This window comes from Gallus gallus, chromosome 13 (genome assembly GCF_016699485.2).
Source record: "Gallus gallus isolate bGalGal1 chromosome 13, bGalGal1.mat.broiler.GRCg7b, whole genome shotgun sequence".
NCBI lineage: Eukaryota > Metazoa > Chordata > Aves > Galliformes > Phasianidae > Gallus > Gallus gallus.
Genome location: NC_052544.1, coordinates 14,677,590 through 14,700,874, shown reverse-complemented (window position 1 = coordinate 14,700,874; position 23,285 = coordinate 14,677,590). Strand labels below are relative to the sequence as shown.

Sequence of the window (23,285 nt, the reverse complement as noted above, 5' to 3'; positions counted from 1 at the left end):
CATGCCCTATCGCTATCAGACCCTGTAAAAAGTCAGCCTCCTCCTGTTTATAAGCTCCTTTTAAGCAGAGATGTTTTCTTCGTGCCTATTTCGTGCATAGCTTAGAGTAGCATTGACAAAGCTTTCTTCTGCAGTAGAAGTCATTCTTTTGGGAGCATTGCTCCAAATATCAGGCTGTGGGGGAACATGTGGTTATTCCAGGGTTATTCTAGAGTTCTGTAATGAAATAAAATGTACAATATGGTGCAATGCAACATGTGTTCTATCAGGTTCTGAGGGTTTTGCCAGCAGGAATTTTTAGACCGAGCTCGTTATAGCTGATAGATGAAAACAAGCTGTCATTGCTTAAAAATAAATGAGAAATAGCTGATTTGATAAAAACTCAATTTATTCAAAATGGGCTGAGATAAACACACTTGAATTTATTCTTTATTTCTGCATTAGAATAATTATTTGGAATTACACCAGTGAAGTTTGGTTCAGAGGAGACAAAAATTGGCCACCTGACAAGGAATAAAGGATTTCAGGCTGCTCTGTGGTAGACTTAACTTTTTTGAGCATAGCAAAAGATGATACCCAAGACAACGACTTGGAAGTGCCTCAACTGTGCAACTTCTTTGTATAAAAGCTCGCAGTCAGGGCCCAGCTATGTTCATGTCTCTGTCCCACGTGCTTGTGTGTCATTGCATTGTAAAATCCTCTCATTTGGATGAAATACTTTACATACATACATACACACAGCACTTCTGCTGTGCTCCGTGAGATAGGGATGCATTGAGGGGCGCAGTTCTGGCACTGCACGAACCCCTCTCCTTTGACTGGAGATCCTCTTGCAAAAGTGGGAGTGGAAGTTGGTTTTCAGGGTGTGTTTCTGGCTGCCTGCGATTCAGCTGTGTGTAAAGTCACTGTGGCTCAGAAAACAACCAGGAGAGAGCCCTTTGCCCGCTGTGGGGACATGAATACTGTTCTGGGGTTTGTGCTGTATGGTCTATAATTATGGCACTCTAACTGCAAATTTCCTAAAAACTGTCATCTATTTAAATAGCACGTCAGCAAAGGTGAAGCAGGAGTACAGCTTCTAGAACAAAACCGGATTGCTAATTACTCTAAACCAGTGTATGTTACCATTAATGAGTGGTGAATCAATCATGCTGCTGCCCTTCTGATGAAGCATGCTCCCAACTGCTGGCCTTATAGCGAGAGCAAGGAGCGGTGCTGCTGCCGTGAAGCAGCTCCTGCTGTAACACAGTGGCTCTCCAAAGTTATGTGCTTCTCGTACGGAGCTTGGAGCGCTCTGCTCTCCCCTTTCATTAGTTTACATACGATTAACGGTGTTTATTTTCTCTCCTTCCTTCTCTCCGTCCTGATTATTTTGGTTTCATGCTGTGGCAAGCAATTTCCTTTGCGACTTGAAGTTGAAAACAAGTTACTTAGGTATTCAGTGGTTCCCATAGCTGGCAGTGACTTGAAACCCAACTGAAGATGCAATAAAACACCGCCGCCACCCCCAGCAGCATCCCAACCAAAACCTAAGCCACTGTTTCTGGTTTTCTCCTGCCGGGTATGGCTCCCGTGGCGTTACCGAGCGTTTCAGCAGCAGTGGAGAGAAACGGGGCTGGAAAGTAAACTCTCGTCCTCAGAGTGGAGCCGTTAGGTAAATACACTGCTTTACATTCAGTGCTATGATTTCATAAACGTGGGTAACAATCTGCACCAGATGCACAAATCAGAGATTGTTGTTAATGCAAATGTCCTTCTATGGGCACTGAATGGGTCGGTGATGACATTTGCATACATATAGCGCTTAATCTGGAATCGGGGGGCAATTTCCTTTTTGCGGGTATCAATTTGCCAAAGCGTGCTCTCTTCAGTTCGTCGTACAGCATTTTATTTACAGCCATTCCCATCTGCATACGGCGGCTCTTTCAGCAGCCTTTCCCTGCGGCGCAGCCTCTTATCTTAAGGAGGGTCGAACCCACCCGCTGCCATGCGGACGAGAATGCTGTGTCGCGCAGCGCTGCTGCTCCCTGCTGCTGCTGGAAGACGCCGTTTCCCCCCTCGTGTCACACAGCCTGTGTCCTCCACGGGCTCCTCGCTTCCCGGAGGGATCTGTCGTAAGGAAGAGTAGCAAAAAAAGAATTTTTCAGCTGGCAGTTAATGAAGAGCACGATGAGTGTCACAGTCAAGAGCAGAAAGAAAAAGAGGATGATGTAAGTCACCAGGTCGGGCTTGTTGATCTCCCCTTCTTTTAGCACCCTGGCTGTCGACAGGTAGAAGGCGGAGGAGCTGACGGGTCGCTGCGTGCTGCCCAGGTAGGGAGTGTTGGTCTGAAGGATGAGGTGAGCTTCGGTGGCACTGGTTGAGTTTAGCAATTCACTATACATGTTCTTGCTTAAATTTCCTCCACGGTCGAAGTAAAGAACGAGAGCACACGCAGTCACTGTTTGGCATAGGGAAGGGAGAATATTCCCGCTTGTAAAATCCTGACAGCGAGCCGCATTTTGCCTAGAAGTAAAACCAAATTACTCCCTGAGCCGTGCGAGGGGATTTGCTCTTAAATCTCCGTGGCTCATATTTACAGCATTCATCCACAGACATAAATCACAACCGGCGCGGGTACCTCTGTGCCGCTCCCGCCTGCGGGCACATGGAGTGCGCAGCCCTCGGACCGGGTCTGGGCTGCTTGGAGCCCTCGATGCCGTCCAGGGGAGGGCACGGCGGCCCTCCGGGTGCTTTTTCCGAGTGGGATGGAGCCGGGGTTAAACGGGATCCGCGGAGAGGGGCGGCTGAAGCGTTGGCATCCCGCTGGGTTCGCTGTGCTCTCCCCCAGGATCCTGCCCGCTGCGGGAATCCCGGTGCATGAGTTGAGTTTCTTAATCCCGGTTATCGGTGCGCTGTGTAGAGCCCATTCCAAGGCTGGGCTTGCTGCTTTCCAAGCATTTCTTTTCGCTTTGAGGGAAAAAAAAAAGAAAAAGAAAAAAGAAACAAAACACAACAAACCAAATGAAAAAATAATCTGTCCGAGGTCTCTTTGTTTTACAAAATAGAAACAGCAGAGTTCCTCCCCGTAAATCGGAGGGGGGAGAGGATCTTTGGAAACCTCCCCTCTGCCCTCACCTCAGCCGCGCTGCGGAGCGGGACTGGGCAGGATTGTGCCAAACGGGACTTTTCCTTCTGCCGGAGCTCCTCCGCAGCGTCACTCTCTGCCGGGAAGGGAGGGAGCGCGGTGTGTCTGCCGGGGGCACCGTGCTGAGCGGCGAGAGATCCTCCGAGCAACCCCAGTGAGAGCCCCAGGCTGCGGGGAGAGGTTTGGAGCTGGGGGAGGGCAGCAGAGAATGGGACAAAAAGAAGGCGAAGGCATCGAAACCTCTTTTTTCCTCCTCCTTTTTTTTTCCCCTCTCTCAGATCTCTATTGTTAAAACTGATCTCTCCAGCACAGAGAATGCCTTTTTGTTTCCTTTTTTTTTTTTTCTCTCTTTCTTTCATACGGGCCCCGGCACCCTCTCCAGCCTGACAATTAGCATGTTAATTTTTTCCATCAAACTGCCTTTATGCCGCTATTAGCTGCTGGCTGCTCGCCAGCCTGTCGCATCAGATAAGCGCGGTTAATGCTTTCTTTTCACTCGCCCCAACTTGGGGAAGGGGCGAGGAAAGGGTGCAGAGGGGCTGGGGAGAGAGGAGTGCAGGGGAAAGCGACGGCAACGAGCATCCGACGTGTTCTCCATCCCCAGGGTACCCATCCAAGCAAACATTAAAGCTGCTTATGATGAGCTATTGCAGCCAGCGGTCCAGGGAGGTTAAACATTTCAATTAGCATAATAAATGTTTCTGCTAGGAAAGAGGGAATGAAAAAAGGAGAAATCCCCGCGTCGGGCAGATTTAAATCAAAGGAAATGAAGGCTCTGCTGGGAGGCAATGCCCTTGTGCAGCCTGTTCCTATCTGCTGAGCTCCAGGTACCTGCTGAGCCCCTGTGCCCTCCTGGTGGCATGGCTGAAGGCTGCTGTCTGCTCACAGCTCGGTTCCCCATCCTCCTGCTCCCATCAGCAGAACAGCCCCTACCTGCTCTTTGCCTCCTTGCTTTGGGTCAAGATGTGAATTTGCAGGGCGATGTTCCTCTGAGGCTTTTGCTGGGTTTTATTTTCTTTCTTTCTTGGTTTATCTCCCCCTCTCCAGCCAGAGGAGCTGACTTTTCCCCGTGCCCTGGTTTATTTCCCCATCTTTAACCCCAGAACGGGGCGCCGCAGTGGCTCCTCCTGGGGCCATTCCCCCTGCCCACAGAGCGGCTGTGGTTACCCATATTTACTCTGTATTGGTTCAAAGAGCAGCTCGGAGAGGCAGGCAGCCAGCACAGGGGCTGGAAAAGTCAACAGAGCCATAAAAAAGCTGGTGCAGTTCCCAACTGTCCTACCTGTGGTGTTTCCTTGCAGCCAGAGCAGCACCGAGCAGAGCAGGACGTGGATGGTTGGCGGTCTGCGTGTCTTCCCAGCACCCTGCCCTCTTCCTCCCTGAACTTTGGTTGGCCTTTGTTTGCAAACCAAACTTTGCATCCTTTGTTTGTTTACTTTATTGGTTTTATTAATCCGGTAGGAAAAGCAGAGAGGCAGCCGGGGGCTGAGAGCTGTAAATAGCAAGGATTGTCTTCGTGGTTCACGTCTTTCAGCCCAAAGCTTATTAAAATGGCTTCTGTGCAAACATTGCCAACTCCTCAAAAATGCTGCAGTGGATGCACAGAAGTGTTGCATTAGAGGAGCACTCCTGTTATCCACTGGAGGTGTCCCCAAGGCTGAAGGGACAGCCGGAGCCCCCTTTTTCCACTCCTGCTGGCTGCAGGTTACGCATGGAACCAAAATGTTTTCCCTTTTTCTCCTACAAAATGTTATCTCATGCTCTTTCAGGGTTTGTTTTCTGCCCTGAGGATGCAGTAGTTCAGCACTTGTGCCATGGCTTTGGGTTGAGAACCGTTGCTAATGGTCACGGTGTGAGCGCTGGAATAAATCCTCGGGTGTTTTACAGCTGCCCTGGGTGTATGTGGGCTCTGGGGTGGGAAAAGCTCCCCCTGCTTTGGGCTGGCTGGCTGATATACAAAGGGATGAGAAGCTCTGGGAGTAGTAAATCAGAGGTGTTTTCAGCAGCACCACATCCAGGCTTAATCTCAAAAAACCCGAATTGCTATAAATAAGGCTTTAATTGCAAATAAGAAGAGCTGATCCTTTCCCCTTGTTTTCCTTAATTTGGAAGCTCATTTAAAGTCCTCAGTTCCTTGTAATTTTTCCTCACTAAGTTAACTTAGTAGCTTTGTTGTTATTTTTTGCTTGTTTCCTTTTACTTTACTTTAAGGTTTCCAGCATTTAACGACTTGTTTGGGTGAGGTTGTAATGCGTGCTGGAAATGATGCTGCAAGGGCATGCATGGAGCCTCCAGCAGTGGCTGTTAGCAATGTAATGAACCTCTCAGTGCTGTGCCTTCCTGGCTCCCTCAGGATTTGGGTCAGCGTCACCATAGGGATGAGTCCAGAGAGGTCCTTGTTCTGAGCACCATTTGAGTGCTGCTTCCAATCCATGCCATCCTATGATTCTGTGGTGACTCGGTGGTGGTTCTGGCCCTCACCTCGGTCCACTTTTGCCATAGTACAACCAATGCTGGCACAAACCACTTGGAATTCAGTGCTGGGCCCTATCAGCTAACACTCTCCTGGTGACCCAGACCACGGTGTTAGCTTTAACAACCATCAGCCAAGCTGCAAACAAGCAGGATGTAAAACACAGAGTGACCAGTGCTTGGGCTTTGGTTGTGCAGCAGATTGCTGGAGCCTTTCTCCATTTCCAGACTGGTAAATAATGCATGATCTGTCTCTTACACGCTTACTCAACCCCTACCATGATAAAAATCAACTGAGGGAAATGAGAGTGGAAAGGAGCATTATCTTTCCCGGTAATGCAACCATTTACAATCTGTTACGATCCTTCTGCTGAGGAGTAAGTGGTGGTGGAGGGGTTTGTTTCTATTAGCAGACCAGAAACTATAAATCACGGGCTGTAGTTTTCCAGTGTCACGTACAAACAGCCTTAAAACCTTTAAAAAAAGAGAGAGAAAAAATAAAAATAATATGCTGAGGTCATTTCCTCTTTTAATTGCTCTGAAGTAAAACACTTATTCTGTGTGCCTGACTATCAAATGCCAAAGACTGTATTTTCCAATGCAGGATCTTAAAGCTAAGCAGCAGACACTTAAAGAGAGGGTGCTGCCTTTGGTGCTTAAAAGCAGATCTGGATGCCTGAGGAAATTGGCCGAAGTGCAGACAAGTGTGGAAAATATTTTATTTCTTAAGAACATGTTTGTTGTGTCTAAAATTGAGCTCTAACGTCATGTTTCTTGGGGTCTGTTCTCACCAGCTGAAACGGAAGCCTCTAAAAAGCATCCAGAGAGGTCTGCGGATCCAGTGGAAATGGGAGCTTCTGTGCATTTCCTCAATGCTCTGCCTAAATCCTCCGCTCTCCAGTGGTGAGGAGCCTCTCAGTTGGCCAAGGCGCCACTCCAAGGAGGGAAGAAGCGCTCTGCCCCTCTGCCAGCCCACTCAGCTTTGGCTGCTGTGTTGAGAGTTCTGGTCAGGTGGGACTGTTTTGGGAAAGGGGTGAACCCTCAGCTAGAAATCTTTCCCTGGCATCCCCCTGCTCTGCCCTATCTTAGTGTGGAATGAGAGGAGAATCACAAGGAAAGCTTTGCAGACCATCGTGGGGTGTCTGACTGGTGGAGCCTGTCTGTACTGTTGTTGTTTCTTGTACAACACTCTGGTGCTGGAAACTGCTCCTCCTGTTCTGCATGGTCTGTCGGTGTCTGCTTCTCTCAGACAGTGAATGACAGGTGGGGTGGGGTTTCTCTTTCTTCTCTGATTATTGATTTTTGCTTTGCATTTTAAGTTCTTCCTTGGTTGTGACACAAAGTAGTATGGATGAACTACTAAACCTGGGTGACCCCCAGACCTGCACGTGTGTTCTGTGCAAACAAGGGGCAGCCTGGGCTCCCCACACACAGACCAAGCCTGCTATCGCTCTGACCAGTGGCCTATTCTGCAGCCCACTTCCCTGGGTAAAAAATGGCCTTGATGCTACTTCCTGACACTGCAAGGGTCCTGAGCATTAATCATGGAAGGTGGCAAGGTGCTTCAGTGCAGTAAAATAAGAGCAAAGAACCAGCTAAAATAGGGTGAAAGTTTTCCTCCAATCTTGTAGAAATTGATCTGAAATTGCCATCTCCAGTGGTGTTGGTGCTCTTCTGCAAGTTTGAGTTCAGAACTGTAAACTTTAACAAGTTTGAGCCATGAACCCATTGCTCTAACACAGCATCTTTGCTGCAGATAGGAAGTCCACTCTTCCAGGCACCAACGGGGCTTGCTGTGTGCATGCCTCCCTGCTCGTGTAATTGAGCAAAGCAAATGTATTGTGCAGGGTTGGCTGTTGATTATTGCTCCTGGTGTGAGTTAAGGCTGCTTACAGTGTCAGCTCGGAAATACTGTTCACACAAACAGTGCTAAATCCTGGGCCCTTGGGTACCTTTCGGGGGTAGGAATTGAATCAAGTGAAAGAGCAGCACATCACCCTTCTCGGGGTGGGCATCAATTTCAGAGGCTGAGCTAAACTTTATTTTGGGAAGTGCCAGGCTGTGTTGCTGGCTACTGCTGGAAGGTGCACTTCTACCTGTGGCCCCAAAAAATTAAAGGAAAACCAATCGTGGTGTTCCTCAGCAAGCTGGGGAAGAGCGCTGATGTTCAATTGTTCGTGTGCTGCTTGGTAAAGAAGAACAGCTTTATAATTTCTGGTTTACCATTAATAGCAATCTGACTCAACAGATCACAGCACTGGTTCTGTTCAGCTCAGAGGTCTTCTCAGTGCTAAAATAGACACCTTTGGCAGCACACAGAGAGCATCCCTGGAAGCAAACGGGCTGCCTGGGGCAGGGATGGGGCTGCCCCATCTGCTCTCACATCAAGTTTGCTTTTTTTTTTAACATGTTTGCCCAAAACGGAGGTAAAAGATTGATGGTCCTCTATGCCAGGTTTCTGTGTCTGGTTATTCCTTCTTCTGTGGTAGAGTAGAATGCTGGTGAAGGACATGACGTCAGCACTCTGTATTTAGGCTCCATTTAATTATACTGGGAAAAGCAAAGCTCAGCCAGCAACATCTGCTGGAAGGGAAACCACTTGTGCCCATCTTGGTTTACCTGTGAGCATGGCTGAGCTTTGTAGATCCCAACTTTTCACCTCTTCATTCTCTCTGGTGACCCTTTGGCTCTCTGTCACTCATTGTGTGATGCAGTTATCGTTAAACAAGGCAATCTTCCTGCCCAAAGCTGAGCAGCTCTGGCAGAGCAGCAGCAATGGAGCAGTGCTCCGCAGCGGGCAGAGGCTCCTCCACACAGCACCAACTGTGGTCGGAAAAACTCATTGAATACACTGGGAAAGAAAATCTATCAGCCCGTGACAGGGATTATTTTAATAACCTAAAATCTTATTGCTTCTGGAACATCTGCTCTTTGGTGGAGCAAACAAATAGGTTTTAATTTCATTGCCTTAGCTTCGCGGAAATAAATTTGAGAAGCGCAATAACCGATATTATTTGGGATAACAGCATTACCTTTTTCACATTGGTCACAAAAGGAAAACTGCAGGAAATACAGAGCCAATAGAAACACCTTCAATCTCACACCCTTGAAATATCTGCATCTTAATACACCACAGCTGGAGAAAGAAAACTTCACCTGACCTTTAAGTTTGCAGAGGAAAGCGGTTAGCAAGTCATTCCTTTGGAGGTGATGTGGTAAGGTGGTGTTACTCAGTAACATTCCTTGTCTATATGGAGAATAATGTATTCCCGTTGCATTTAATTAGTTTTGAACCTATGTGTGTGAGAAATGCAGTGCTGTTATTAAAATTCATGCTTTATAATAATTAGCACAGTTTGTACAGTCTCTGAGAACTGCCAGCAAAAGGACTATTAACTTTGGTTAATGCTGGAACTGTCTCAGCCGTGCTATCGTTTAACCCATTGCTGCATTTTTAAGGGGAGAAAAGTTGTGATTGTTCTCAAAGGCTCCATCAGGCCAGCCATTAATTACCAAAACTCATTAATTATAACAGATCGGCTGCTATAAAATCCCTTTAACTGAACTTTTGCAATGATCAGTACGGAAATGGTGACAAATACAGGCAGAACTGTCCCTTTTAAATTGCTGGCGTTTTATCTCTCATCGAATCCCTATCTGAAATTGAGAAAAATGACCAGTAAGGTTCAGAAACTCATTCTTCAGAAGATCAAAGTCAGAAAATTCTGCTAATTCCCTTTGAGACAGAAATAGGAATTATAGTTAAGAGACTTCTCCCCGTGACTTTTTCTTTCATGTTAAGACTCTCTAATTGTTCCCCAGGTGTATCTCCCATTGTATTCCACTGTAAACTAATTTGCTGAGCTATCAGGAACCCGAGAAAAATCTCTCAGTTAAAAACTGCTTCTCGCAAGAGCAGCTGAAAAGCACACATTCCGAAGAACCGCAGCAATGCCCTATTCCTCATTGCTCCCAGCAAACATGCCTGCAGCCTTTGGTCTTGTTTTTTGGTCAACCTCGGTCTTGTCTTGTGGTTCAGGGCTCACGGCTCAGTGTTTACAGGCAGAATTTCAGCTGAGTGTTCTGAGTTTATGAAAGCACTTTTACCTTGATTTTTTTATTTTTATTTTTTGTCTCTTCTAGTGCCAGGTTATTCCTAGAGCAGCTCTCATTGCTTTGCTTTGTCTCACATTGCCATACGGCTGCAATGCCACCAATCTACGGGGCATCCACTCTCCGGCCTGCAGGTGTGCATCCTTTCTGACAAAGTTCCCCTAGAAGCAGCTTTACCTTTGGTTTCATAAGAAAAATCTTGTATGGTGCAAACATTGCATCCATATTCTTAATGGCTATTTAGAGAGTGAAGTGTTTGGATGTGCTTGAAAATAGCCCTGGGCACCTATTTGCCATGTGTAGGTGCATAAAGATCTGAGAAAAACGACCATCTGGTGTCTCTGGGCTCAGATCCTCAGGAAATACACAGAATACTGAAAGGAAAAGAATTTAGACACATGCATTTCTTTTGGTGATTGGTTCAACTCTTTGTGTCTCTCAGAGGTGTGCAGAGGAAGAATACACAAAGGAAGGGGAAGGGCTGTATGCTGTCTGCACGTGTTCTGCAGGTGATATTAGGGAAGGTCAGCAGGAAAAAAGGATGGCCTGTGGAAAGGTATTCTGCCCTCCAATTTTAAAATACCTTTGAGCTCTTACTTTGTAAAAGAAGGAACTGATGACCTGGTGGCTAAAGAGTATTGCCAATTCAAAGGCAATCGGTTCTTGGAATAATTTTGAGGCATGTTGAGCCATTTTCCATATTTTTCTTTCATCTTTTTGTAGGAAAATTTCAGATTTGATCTTTTATTTCCTATATTGGCTACAAGAGAGGATTTGTTTTGCTGTGCCATGGTACAAATCATTTTCATGTTAGAAAACCAAAACGCATTAGCTGTGCTTTTACTTGGTGCAGAAGACAGAGGCATTGGTACTGTAACACAGCGTGTTTTCTGCTCAGTGCATGGTATCATGGCTGGAAATCCTGAAATTTGGAGCTACAGAGCACTTCACCCCACATCTGGGAGGGTATTCACACTGAGATCCGAGCAACTCCCAATGGGCAACTGCTGGCATTTCGGCTTTTATTTTGGTCACTGGGTTGAGTGGACCCTGAGAAACACTGGCAAAAAAATAAACCCTACTCCTAAGCCTAGATAAAGTTGCAGATGCTTCAGGCTGATGCCTGGGACAAGGAATTAGTAAAATTATTATTCATTTCAATGGTGGCTCTTTCAGTGTGGGGCAACACATCGATTCTGAGCCTGCTCCGTGATCATTTTCCTTTTCGTTAGCGGTATTTCCTGCCAAAATTAATCAGACACTCCTTGATGCTGGGCCAATTCCCTGAGTTGCACGTTGTCAATCAGGTGGCGATCCAAATGTTCGCCCACTTCTCCACCGTTTTCTTTCTCTCTGACTCCATCAGAAGCACATGACACATCCGTGGATCATGGGAGAGAGAAGCAGGTTTGCTCTCCTTTATCTCTCTGCTGGGGGAAAGAAAAAGACTCTCAGCTGTATAATCATCTTCCTATAAAATAAATTACTTTATCTGTCTTAATACTGTCACTCTTCAGTCCTCCAGTGATCTACTTCTTCCATCTGTGTGCATAACTGAAATCTTCTCTCCACCTACTCTATGTACTTCCAAGTGTCAAAATCCAGCCTCAATCATTGCTGTCATCAGTCTCTCGTTCTTGATGGGATAGTGGATGAAACATCACTGTTCCTCAGACCTCTATGGGTAATTTCTGTGCTTGCTTTGCAGAGCTGAGGTAAGCTATCAGAAATGTGACCTAAAAGAGTTTTGTTTGGTTTGGTTTTTTGTCAGCTGAAGTTTTCCACTTTCTGCTCCTGAAGCAAGTGGGTATTTTTGTTGCTTCCTGGGTCTTGTTTCCATCATGACTCTTGCTGCATAATTTAAGGAGATAACCACATTACCCAAATCCTATGAAAGTTGACATACTGCTTCGTATTGAGTAATTCTGCATGACTCACACTTTGTTCTCTGATATAATTCTTACGCTCGTTTGCAGAATATTGTTGAGACAATTGAGCTTGCTTACTGAAATCACCATCTTTTGTAGCGAGACAGTACAACCGCTTTCCTCTTTCACAAAGCCATTCCAAGAACAATGGGCCGACCCAGAAATAACAACCATTTGTTTTGCTTAGAATATGGATTCTGCTTTGCTAAATGAAATAACGGCAGGGAAAAGAAAGAAACCTTCTTAGAAGCCGTGCATCTTCCCAGATAAATGTGGCAACGCGCCCCTCCTGCTGAGCCGTGACCTACTTTGCTCACAAAATGCTCTCACTACCTTCCCCCAAACGCGAGGCTGTTGAAGCCCCAGGAATTCTTCACCTTGGGTGCGAAACCGTGAAGCGTCAGTCACCACCGAAGGATCCTCAACGGTTTCCCTGTCTGGCGGCACTGCGCTGCTTATCGCATCCTCTGCGAATGCCTCCCTTCTCATCGCGTTGCTGTTGGGATAAGTTTTTATCTCTGCTCCAGTGTACACCGCGCGAGTTCAGAGCTGGGTGGATTTTGCCATCTTGTGAGAGGTTTTGGTACTTTTTTCTGGACTGGGTTTATTTTTGGGTTAGCTTTAGATAAAAAAAATATATATATTTTAATTCCTTCATATTTTTTATGACTGAAAAGGAATCCTTTTCCTCTAGCTAATATATTATGTGCATCAGAACTTGGTAGTGTGCCTGTTCACAGAGAAACAGGAGTTGAGATCGAGCATCAACAGCTGTGGGAATGACCTACACCATATGGGACATATGACAATTACCCAGTCTGTGTTACATAAGGAATAAAATCAAGTTGCTTTGCTAAAGCATGGAAGGAGAGAGAACTAGAACATGATGACAAATGACTGCTCCTGATGATAAAGGTCCTTAGATGTACTACCATGCTTTTTTTTTTGGCTTTACAACAAATGCATGCGATCTACTTGTTAAATTCAAGTTCGTTGCATGGCAGAGGCAGCATCCCTTGGCTTGGTACTTTTCTTAGTTAAGCAGCACAGCACTTAAATATAGAAGCTGAGTTTGTCCATCAGGTTTTGCATTTGTGACTCACAACCAAAGGTACTGATGGCAGCACATAGACATTATTGCCTGCTGCAGCAATGCTCAGGCTCGTTATTTGGGGCAGATGATTAGATTTTAGTGCCACAAAGCATCATTATAGTCAGAAGGTAAATAAATGTTTTGTCAGATGGAAATATGTTTCAGAGCTTGTTCCTGTTTGTTTAGCAAAAGAAACTCTGGGAGATGATGCTATACAACCTATGCATGCCTTTATGGGAGATGTGCTGCACCCTGGAGGGCTGCCTGCAAGAGCTGATGGCCCCAACCTGTTGCTAACCCAAGGCAAACCTTTAAAAGCTGGAGAATTAGCAACCAGCCAGAAGGAAAATGATTGATTCCTAAGGTCTTGCTTTCTTTTAGCTACAACTGGGTACCTTTCAGGATGACACACCTGCATCAAACAACTCTTAATGTCATGCAAAAGGCTGGATGTGATCACCTGTGATACTCAGGAGGCTGGATCACAGCTCCTTCCCTCTGCCAGGGGAAGTCTTTGAACCATCTCATCTCATCTTATGTCTGGCATTTGCTGATATTGTGTAATGGGGTATGTACTCTATCCATTCTACGTTTCTGACTTAATTCTTTATCAGTGCTGACTCTCTTATTCCCAGAGGAGAGCTGAGCAGAGCTGCGTGGAGCCCCTTCCCCTCTGCATGGGGAGTTCCAGTGCCTGCCTTGGCACTAGGGGAAATGCTAATGGTGTCAAACCTAATACATCAGCAAGCCAGCTTGCATGCATGGTGATTGAAGGACCTCAGTGTAATTGAGAAGCTGCCTCTGGGAGCTGATCCCATGTGTAATTTCCTCCCTAAATTTGGAACTTCAAGATGCACTGAATGGCCTTATTGCACGTTTTTCTGCTTGATGCTTGGATACCAGTTTCTATGTTTCTGAGGAGTAGAAATATTGTATATTATACTTCACAGAATCATCTTTACAAGTGTATGACTTTGTAATGAAAGAAAGCGTATACAGAAGTGGCGGAGTTAAAGTCAGGCTATTTTTAGACATTTTATAAACAATATAGCCCCCAAAATAAGTCCTGAAGTATCCTGTTACAGTAAGGTACAGCTTTCCATGCTTTAAATGATCTGAAGTCCCCCTTTGCAATAATTCTCAAGCTCTTTACCTAGCACTTATGATTTCATTTTACTTTATGCTTTGTCTGCTTGTGATATTGCTTTGCTTGCATTTGCAGAACTCGTCCTTGCATGTAGAAAGAAGCTGTCTGCACTCTGTCTTCTAGGAATAAAAGCTCTAATCTGCTGCACTGGGTTTAATAAATATTTTATCATTCATCGTTTGGAATATTCTCCTGGTGAACCTCAGCAGCTGCTCTCTGTAAAAATAATGCCTGATTCAAGAGTAGGGGTTTGCTTCCATGTTCTGGGCAAGAACTGCAGCCCTGGTAACCCCACTGCTGTGGGTGCAGGCAGCATTTTTCCTCTCACTGCTGCTTACTTCTTCCTATTACCACGCTTTGGTATTGTGAGACCTTTGCATTAAAGAAAGAAGCAGTTCATAACATAGAAATCCTCTCTGCACTTGCAGGAGCTTTAGTGCCTTCCATGACAGCAGGGCCAGGAGGTGATTCCTTGTGCTGCTCTGGGGCCCACAGGGCTCAGCAAGGATCCTGGCACTGGGCTGCAGCACCGACCCCAGAACTGCCACTGGAGTTCCCCAGCCACTACTGAGTGACAATGGAGTCATTGGTTTCACAGAGGCTGCTGTAAGTACAGGGAAGCGAATGAAACCCTCATTTCTATAATGTGTTTCAGACCTCCTTGTCTCTCCCCTAAATTCTGATGCCATCTAGTCCGAGTGAAATGAATGGTGTCACAAAGCTTGGGCTTAGCTGAAAGATGGAAATAATGCGTGTGCATGCGTGTGTCTGAAATGCCTCTCAAAACGCCACACGGCCACTTTTCTGCTGTGCAATTTTCATTCTATTGATATATATATATTTTTTACATACAGTCACGTAATTGCAAACTGTACCCATTTACACCTTCCAGAAGGCAGTAACTTCAGGAGTGAGCGCGGGGTTATTTTTAGTATGCATTCAAGTTTATTCACACTGAAAGGTAGTAGTTATCTTTTGTAATTTTAGAGTAGCTCTTTGAATAAAAACATGAGTGTAGCTCCGTGTTAACTGCCACGTGACACTTGGGAGCGGGCTAAAACCTCTCCTAGGATGACAAAGTCTCTGCTTTTCTGCTTTGCAACACCCCAGAGGTGCACATGGTAGCGGTGCGTGTGCTGGGACCTGTGTCTATCAGTGCACAGAACGTGAGCCACCTTGTGTGCGCTGCGATGGAAGTACCGCTAGGCCAGAAGGAAGTACAGTTTCCAGTGTTGGTTTCTGTGTGCGAATGCGTGCGTAGGAAATGCTCATTGAAATTCAGCTATGCTTTCTGAGTTCAAATTCCATGCTAAGCCGTCACCAGAGGGGTTATTAGATAGAAATCTGTGGGTCCTCAGCTGAGTGTTCTCCCCAGAGCTGAGTAAACGCCTCTGTGCGCCAAATAGCGGAACCTTTCCTTCAGTTCACAGACAACTGTGCAGAGGTTGAGAGTTTCTCATGTTTTGGGGTCACTGTTCAGATAAGTCCTATGTTATTGTTTCTGTTTTCTGATGGAATAACTAAAAACGAGGAGCCTACAGAAGGAGTGCACAATTTTGGGGGAAGGAGCTCGGTTGTTTGTCCAAGAAGGCACGCAGGGATTTGGCTGGGATAGAATAGCACAGAGGCACCAGCAAAAGGTCAGCAAAAATGCATTCTGCAAAATTTCCTTTGTTCCAAGTTTGATTTCCAAGAACTTGAATATCAGCCTCTTATTTGGAGATAACTGTGGGTCTGACACTAGAAGAAGCTACGCTGTAAAAATAATAAGTGAGTCACGATGATAATGAGGCTATCATTATGCAATAACAAGCTATCCTCGTTTCCTTTGCAGGCAGTGCACAACTGTACATTCTGATATCCCAGACAATCTGGGCTGCTCCTATCTCAGAGCTGAACTCATATCTCTGTGCAATGCCATCTTACAGAAGCATTTTGCAGAATAATGGTTCTCGCTGTCTCCTTCACAAACAAATGTACCATAAAAGCATTTGTACTACCGAGTTCATTGACAACGTTGTTCAAAGAGGTATTTTGTGACATATTTGTTCTCCTAATCTATATTTCTATTCAGGGCATTTTGAAAGTGTTTTCTAGCTTAGGAGTCCTAATGAACCAGCCCCGTGTCTGCTCATGTTTCCTCAATAATAAACTCCTCAAACTCCCTAGCAATGTTTGCCAGCTGGAACTGCACAGCTGCTGTGGAGCAGTGGAAGGCAGAGATGGAGCAGCTCCTCACGACATGCCCAAGTCACAGGAAGAGGAAAGTGATGTGGTTTGTATTGTATTCCCACTGCAGCACTGAGAGGTGCAGAAGGCCCATTTCCGTGACCATGTGCTATTTTCTTTGACTGGCAGCTGTGCATAGCGGCAGGGAGGATGTTGGACCCCAGCAGTACCCAGCTCCATCCCAGTGCTGCCTTCCTCCTGCACAGCTCAACGCTCGCATTTTGGTCTCCGCTACTCCAACTCCATAGAGGTGATGGGTTGAGCAGTTTCCTAACGTGCAAATGTCAGAACCTGTGAGTGGTTACACTTCTGCAGGCATTTGCCTTGAGAACTCAGTTCCTCAATCCATTTGCCTGGAGATAATCTGCTTTTTTGGCTGTTTTTTTTTTCTTTTTGAGCTTTGACACTGGAGTATACAAACACTCCTTGTTCTGTTTCAGTGGTTGTTGTGAATAGAAGAACTTCAGATCAACCTTGCTTACTGTCCTCAGCTCTTACACCCCAGAAATACCTAAAGGTGGTTGCTGCCTCCAGGCCCACAGAACCTTTCCCAGGCTGTTAAATCTCTATTACTTTCCTTCCCCATAAGCAAGAGATCTGCAGTGAAGGCTGCCAGCAATGTAGCTAGACAAGGACATCATCATCTTGCTAATCTGCTCATTGAGCTGGTAAGTGATCAATTGAGGCCAGCTCCTCGCTTCCCTTTCTACCTGCATCTTTCCTTTTTCTCAAAGACAGCACCTCCAGCTCTGCATCACTATTCACAGTAATTGCTGTACTTTCATTGCTGGTCTCTGTATTCAATTTTTATGCATTTGTGAAACACGGTTTTGAGAGGAATTACATACATTTGGGAAAATGTTACTGTGAATCAGACCCGTTGCCTCCTGGATGCTTTATTCTTTTGTTCAGCTTCTTCTCAAATATATGGTGGGAAGTGACATGGTGAAAGAGCTCCAAAGTTAAGTATCAGGGTTTCCCCAGTTAGATGTGTGTTTTTGTCCTGGGTGGCACAAAGCAATGGGGAAATCAGCAGGACCTGATTACTCAAGAAAAGAAGGGTAGAGCTGTACTCAGTGACGTGATTTAGTGGGCATGGTGGTGATGGGTTGATGGTTGGATTTGATGATGATCTTAGTGGTCTTTTCCAACCTTTATGATTCTATGATCTGCTGGCAGTAGGTGGATGGCAGCTCTTAGACTTCGGAGAGATGTATTAAGTGTTGTTTTGTGTTTGAGATTCAAGGAAGAGAGAGAAAACCCAACTTGTGCTTTTGCAGCAAAGATAAGGGGAAGCACCTGGCAGTGGTGTCAAAATGTTTTTAAGTTGCCTCTTACTCTGCCTTTTAAGTTCCATGAGAAATAAATTGCTATAATTTTTTGAGTTAACATATGGTGGCTACATGTGTATTAAAGTTCTTTGCCAGTCTTGGTCCATTTACAACCTGTGAGCAAATGATTTAATTACTGAGAAGCAATTGTACTATGTGCATGCTGTAGTCTTATTTCAGGCTCTGTGGTAGCCCTGGGGAGCTCATCTGGGGCTGGTGTGGGATGCTGAATGGTTGGACTAGATTATCTTAGTGGCCTTTTCTAACCTCAGTGATTCTTTGAGTCTCTGCTGGGCCATGTTGGGCTGTTGCTCAGATCCAATTCAGCTACGTTGCTTCCTGCTCCCCAGCCTGGGGTCTGATTTATTGGCCAGAGCTTTGCATCCAGAAATCAATGTAGAAAGTGATTGTATACGAATCTTCATGGCAACGTCTGTGATAGTAAACTAAGGACAAATGTCATCTTTGGTCTTGCTCATGGATGGGGCTGGTCATGAGGTGACTGGCTGGTGCTGATGGGATGGGGGGGTCACCCAGCCCCATGCAGCCCCTCCTGCTTCCCATTCAAGGTGCAGAGCAGTTCTTATAGAAAGGACCTGAAAGCGGCAAAGCTGTCCTTGTTTAATTCATTCTGGGTGGTGATTTTTCATTCCTCTGTAAAGGACAAAACAACCTCAGAAGCTTTGAGGAAAATAGTGCTGATCACAGTATTCACACATCCCTTTGGCAAACTAAGGAGGGAGAAAGAAAGCAGCTCTTGGTTTTCCTTTATCTCTGTAGCTGGGTTTATTTGAACAATCCATCAAGACGTATCTCACCAACAGCATCATTTATGCTGAAATAGGAGAGTCAGTATTAGTCTTGAAAATTCCTAAGATAAACAGTTCTTGACATTTAATTTTTAGTGGGCAATGAAGAAATAAATTACTGAGCAAACATCATGCAGAAGATATTTAAGCAAAGGAGAAATAACGATCTCTGTATTGGATCCTGATCCTATACCAGGACCATATATTTTACATTTTCTGTTTATTTTTGTACTTTTTAAGACAGAGAGTGGAGTTTGTATTGTTTCCTTAGGGAATAATTTAAGCATAGCTAAAGATGGAGCATCTGTTGAATGCCTCTTTGGTCAGTAAGCATTATAAGATATATATTTTTATTAAACATGCCCCAAACCTCTCCCTTTACATCCTTGCTGCTGAGAACAGTAGGCTCATGAGTTATTATCAGCAGAATGCACCAGGGTTAGATGTGCAGGAGGATGCAAGTATTATTTGAGTGAACACACAGGATAGGCCATGTGAGGAGCTTTGCCTGTCTTTGCCTGTTTTGGTGTCCTCTGCTTCTGTTTATTTGTCCACTGTTCTGAATGAGTCTGAAGTGCTGAAGTTCTGTGCTTGGCTGGGGTTCTTGCTACTGCTACCACTCAAATAGTAGATCCAGTGAAGGAAAACATTCCTTGAAATGATGCTCTCACTTACAACAGAACTATTTTGATAGTTTCTAGTGGTGCATGTGGAGCTCTCAAGTTTGGGTACTAATTAATTAATTGTGCTTTTCATTTTATCTGATGGGCGCTGTAGTACAAACAGTGGAGAGGAGGCTGGGAGTGAGCAGCCCTTGCTGCAAACCAAATATGGAACAGCAGATGCTAGAGATGGTGCTGAGAGATCAGACTTGATTAACTCTTTTGCACTGTGAGCACTGTAAATTTGGGAACTGGGTGGGCCAGGCTGGAAAAAAGAGGTGGCAGATGGGACAAAGAGAGGGTGATTATTAGAAGTATAAGCAAACAGCCTTGTATTAGCTTCTTCTGCTTGTTTTGCAAAGTGCAGGTTGAAGATGGAAGTAGAGGGAGGTGGCACAGATGGGAAGAGGGCGGAGAACCTCGTGAGCTCCAAATTGAGACAAGGCATAAGCACAGGGGATGTGAAGGTGATCAAATCTCACTGGTGGGTCAGGGGCAGAGGCATCATTTGCAGAGTGCAGGTCAGAACAAAGTTGCCTTTTTCATGGCTTGGTCTGGAGTATTTGAAGTGGAGCCTGAGTAGTTTCTAATGACAACCAAGGAGGAGTTGGCAGTGGTGGGATATGGAAAGTGTTGTTTTGTTTTTTTTTTCTCATTTCTTAATAAATGGAGGAAGCAGAACGGGTGTTGTGAGGGTTGACTCTGGGTAGGGGCCAGTGTTGGCATTTAGAAGCACTTACTGACACTGCATCACTGGGGAGTGAAGCAGAAAGGGAAATAATAATTAAAAAGGGATAAATAGGAGCATAGGCTGTAAGTGTGCCCCATGGGAGTGGAGCTACAGAGAAATGTTAGCTAGGCACCCAGACAGGTGTAATGGCAGTGGCAACCTTTTAGAACAGTAAGAAACCTTGAGCACAAGATTATTCAATAAAGAGCTTATAGCAGGGAACTGCAGGAGTAGTGCTCTCCAAATGACATCATTTACCTCTCTGCTTGTTATCATTCATTATACCATGCTATGCTGTAGATCCTATTATATGCTTCTTAACTGCAAATCTGGCCCGTGCTGTATCAGGTACAGGGCAAGGACAAAAAAGACCCCAAACCCAACAAAAATACCAAACCACCATGATGGAAAGAGTGTTCCCATGTAAAACTGCATTGTCAGTTCAGTGTTGGAAGATAGTGACAGGCGGACGGCGCGGTTCTCCAGGTTCACAGCTTTGTAACCAGACAAGTTAAGTTAAACATATAAAGTAGAAATGACAGCTGGATGAGTAGGCTGCAAATAAAACCTGAGGAGATGAGATAAATGGAGTGGCTTTAATTTTTCAAGGGCAAAACATTAATTTTAGTGGTACAGAAAGGCTGGAGGAGGTTACGTTTGTCTTAGATTTTAGTAAGCACCGAATCTTACCCATTCAAACCCAAAGAGGCAAACACCACGTGGCCTGGTTGTTTGCATGGCTTTCATCTGAAACCCAAAGAGATCTGGCGACCACTTCTGCTTTGTCTCAATAGATTCTTCCAGTGTGGAACCCAAAAATTCAGCATGTGAGAAACCTCAGAAAAGAGGAGGACTCTGCAAAAGCCCTGTGGCTGTCCAGAGCTTCTCGGAGGAGAATTCAAACTCTGGGCTCTGCCATTCATATGCAAAAACAGGTTGGAGTCATCGATTTCCAAGATTTACTCTGGGTTAATTGGTTTTATTTTGGAGAATGGGCCTTATTCAGTAGAACCTGTCACCTTATTTGGTTTCCATAAAGTCCCTGCTAGCTGGAGAGGTTTCCTCCTTTGTTCCATTACATTTAACAACAGGAGTGAATTTTCCTCTCTCAACTTGCAGATTAACCATTAGAGTTAGTAAAAAATATTGTCCAACAGTGTTAAGTCATTCCACTCAAGATGGATTTGACTTTTTCCCTGCCAATTATTAATTTTCATGAATTTCAAAATATGTTTTATGCTGATAAAGCTTCTTAAAGCATTTCCTCTAGAACTGTTTTAAAGAAAGTGGCACTTACATAAGTCCTTTGGAGTACTTTATGTGCCATGGCTTTTCTTATAAATATTCGCCAGTTCATTATTGTCACTGAACTTCAAAGGTGGGTAGGTGTTGATTATTTTTACCAGTTAAAAGAGAAAAGACTCGGGTACCTGCATACTCTTTGAATAAGCTCACGAAGCAATCTGCAGCTTTCAGGTTGGCCATTATTTCCCCAGGTTTCTGCTTCCTCGTCGTTAGTCTTCATTTTTTGCAACTTTTATTTAATGTCACTGCCTGTAAAAGGCATTTGACTGCAGAAGTCCCTATCCTCCTGGCCCAGAAGGCATTTTCACTCCATGGAACTTTAGAAAATGCCACGTTTGGGGTTAACACAGCCCTGGGTGGATCGGTGAGGACCAAGCAAATCCATCCTGCTCCATGGGACAGCTCAAATGCAATGGCTCCATCTGCACAATAGAGTGGCTTCTTGCACAGGTTGCCCATGCTGTCCTCATTCATCATTGTTCTGGCTCCTCTCTCCAAGTGCCTGCAGCCTCGGGGTGACAAGGTCTCATGTTCTGTTCAGTATATATCATCATATTTCTGTGACACAGAACACCCCATAATGCTGCAACATCTCACCTTGGCCGTGGCTCAGGAGATCCTGGCTGTGGCCTCCAGCTAATCCCGAGATTTCAGAGTATCCGTTATTTCTGGGTGTCACAAATGAGGTTGCTAACTGGGGAAAAACAAGTCTATTGCTATGGGGAGTGTTTGAAGAGATCAAAAAAAGGGCCATCCTCTATGACAAATGACACTCAGCAATGCCAAGAGCTACAGGGATGTTCATTAGCAGCAGAGGTTACTCGCTGCTGGTGTTGCAGAAGTCTGGAATGTTGAAGGACTGGAAAAGCTCAAACTGCATTTTCAGCTTCATGAGGGAAAAAGGAAGGGAAAAAAAACCATAAAATGTGTGATTCATTACTTAAAATAAGACAGTGGGTAGGAAGTGAGGGTGGGTGACTCTCATACATTTAATTGGAAACATGTCCAAAGACCCATCTGGCATGGCTTTAGGTGTGGGCAGAGCCAACGCTGCTGAGCTGCACCTTGGCTCCTCTCCAGCATCACCTGGATGTCGCTGGGCTGCGGCCAGTTTGGGAACTGGGTTAGGCTGAAGTGGAAGCAATCAATTTTAGCGGGGACCAAGAGGGCTTTAATACTCACAGCGCTGAGGATTCGTGCCCTGTGTGGTTTGCTCTGATCTCTCAGTGGATAAACGCCCCGGGGAATCTGACTGTGATTAACTGAAGCAGGCAGCTCTGGATTTTTGGGCTGTCTGGGGTTGCACTGCTCGCAGGCACGGTGCAATCACCCAGAGTGGCTGCGGGTGGCTGAGATGGGATCAGCTCCAGGTGGTGGTGAAATCTTGGGGCACTGCGTGGTCTGGCACAAAACCTTGCCGGGGGAGACTGGAACAGCAGAGTTTGCTCGTGATGGATGATCCCTAATTTGTTTCCGCTGGAGAAGGTTGTGGAGACAAGGTTACCCTATAAATAATGTTTAGAGAGTAATTCTGTTAAATATCCTTCTCCTGCAGGAATAAATAATGTGCTCTCTTCTTTCATTATACCAGGGAGTCAGTAACACATCCTCAGGTCCAACGCTGTCATTTATTTTATATAATCAGTCTGTGTTTCTGAGTTTTGTTTGTGTGTGTTTACCAGGAAGAGGAGAACTCACCGAGTGATGCCCAATCCAGCTACGATCCTCACCGAGCTGATAATCCTACCAGAAGCACAGATTTCACCCTGATGGCTCCCAGCTCCAAAATGTCACCAGGTGATGTGCGGTGGGGCCAACGGAGACCTGGGTGGGTTTGGGGATTTGTTTCGAGGGATTCCTTTGTAACAGATATTCGGCAACGCCATCGTACTGATGGTGAAAACAGCACGTTGTGACAAACCTGTGGATGTTTTAGAGTAATTATTTCACCACAGGCCTCTGTGCTCCTTCTGTAGCCAGGCTGCTCAGATGTAACTTCCGAACACCTGACAGAATAATCCCTGCTGTTGTGTGGCAGTGCAAGTTTAGCAATGAGCCCAGCCCAGCCCATCGGGCTCTCAGCCAACAGCATGAGTGACGTCTCTTATCCAGGCTTCACCTCTTAAACAAGGAGAAATGTCAACCTTCAATCAAGGAGTTAGCGTGTTTGTCATTTAAAAGAGACTAAGAGAGGAGAAAAGAGCCTTTTGTTTAAGTCTGCCTTCCACAGCTTCGTAGGTTGGGGAGCAATTTCCCACCTTACAGCAGGTTTGCTGTAGTGAGGTTGCTGTGGTCCTGAGAAAGCAGCATCATCTGCTTCATGTGTGGGTGTGCTGCAA

At 45.3% G+C, this 23,285-nt stretch overlaps 1 protein-coding gene and 1 long non-coding RNA gene across 57 annotated transcripts in view; one reads left to right on the top strand and one right to left on the bottom strand.

Moving 5' to 3' along the window:
- Positions 1 to 370: 370 nt before the first annotated feature.
- On the bottom strand, positions 371 to 4,708 carry LOC101749540 (small integral membrane protein 32). 12 transcript variants are annotated; one of them, XR_006931411.1, is made up of 4 exons: positions 4,061 to 4,475; positions 3,118 to 3,315; positions 2,220 to 2,949; positions 371 to 2,109 (listed from the first exon to the last, which is right to left on the bottom strand). XR_006931411.1 is itself a non-coding variant. In XM_046900477.1 (4 exons), exons 3-4 carry the CDS (start codon positions 2,647 to 2,649, stop codon positions 2,064 to 2,066), a joined length of 471 nt encoding a protein of 156 aa, XP_046756433.1. In that variant the 5' UTR covers positions 2,650 to 2,949; positions 3,118 to 3,315; positions 4,061 to 4,475; the 3' UTR covers positions 371 to 2,063. The 12 variants fall into 12 exon arrangements, 8 of the variants coding, with proteins under 8 accessions (XP_046756433.1, XP_046756431.1, XP_046756435.1 ...); XR_006931412.1 differs by having other exon boundaries at positions 3,118 to 3,295; positions 4,410 to 4,475; XM_046900477.1 differs by having other exon boundaries at positions 371 to 2,505; positions 2,621 to 2,949.
- Positions 3,196 to 23,285, top strand: part of LOC101749758 — a 49,866-nt gene continuing 29,776 nt past the window's right edge. For 31 of the 45 annotated variants that reach the window (XR_005839687.2, XR_005839661.2, XR_005839654.2 and 28 more), the window contains exons 1-6: positions 3,196 to 3,307; positions 6,394 to 13,301; positions 14,309 to 14,486; positions 15,715 to 16,777; positions 20,436 to 20,576; positions 22,629 to 22,743. This is a non-coding gene — a long non-coding RNA (uncharacterized LOC101749758). The other 14 variants (XR_005839662.2, XR_005839676.2, XR_005839666.2 and 11 more) reach the window with 14 other exon arrangements.

Excerpts from the sequence above, each read along its gene's own strand:
- LOC101749540 (XM_046900474.1), bottom strand. The coding sequence starts at position 4,548 with ATGCAAAGTTTGGTTTGCAAACAAAGGCCAACCAAAGTTCAGGGAGGA. Across the intron at positions 2,950-4,409 it reads GCTGCAAGGAAACACCACAG|CGAAAAGAAATGCTTGGAAA; the intron begins GTAGGACAGTTG and ends TTTCCCTCAAAG. Across the intron at positions 2,506-2,620 it reads CAGGCGGGAGCGGCACAGAG|GCAAAATGCGGCTCGCTGTC; the intron begins GTACCCGCGCCG and ends TTTTACTTCTAG.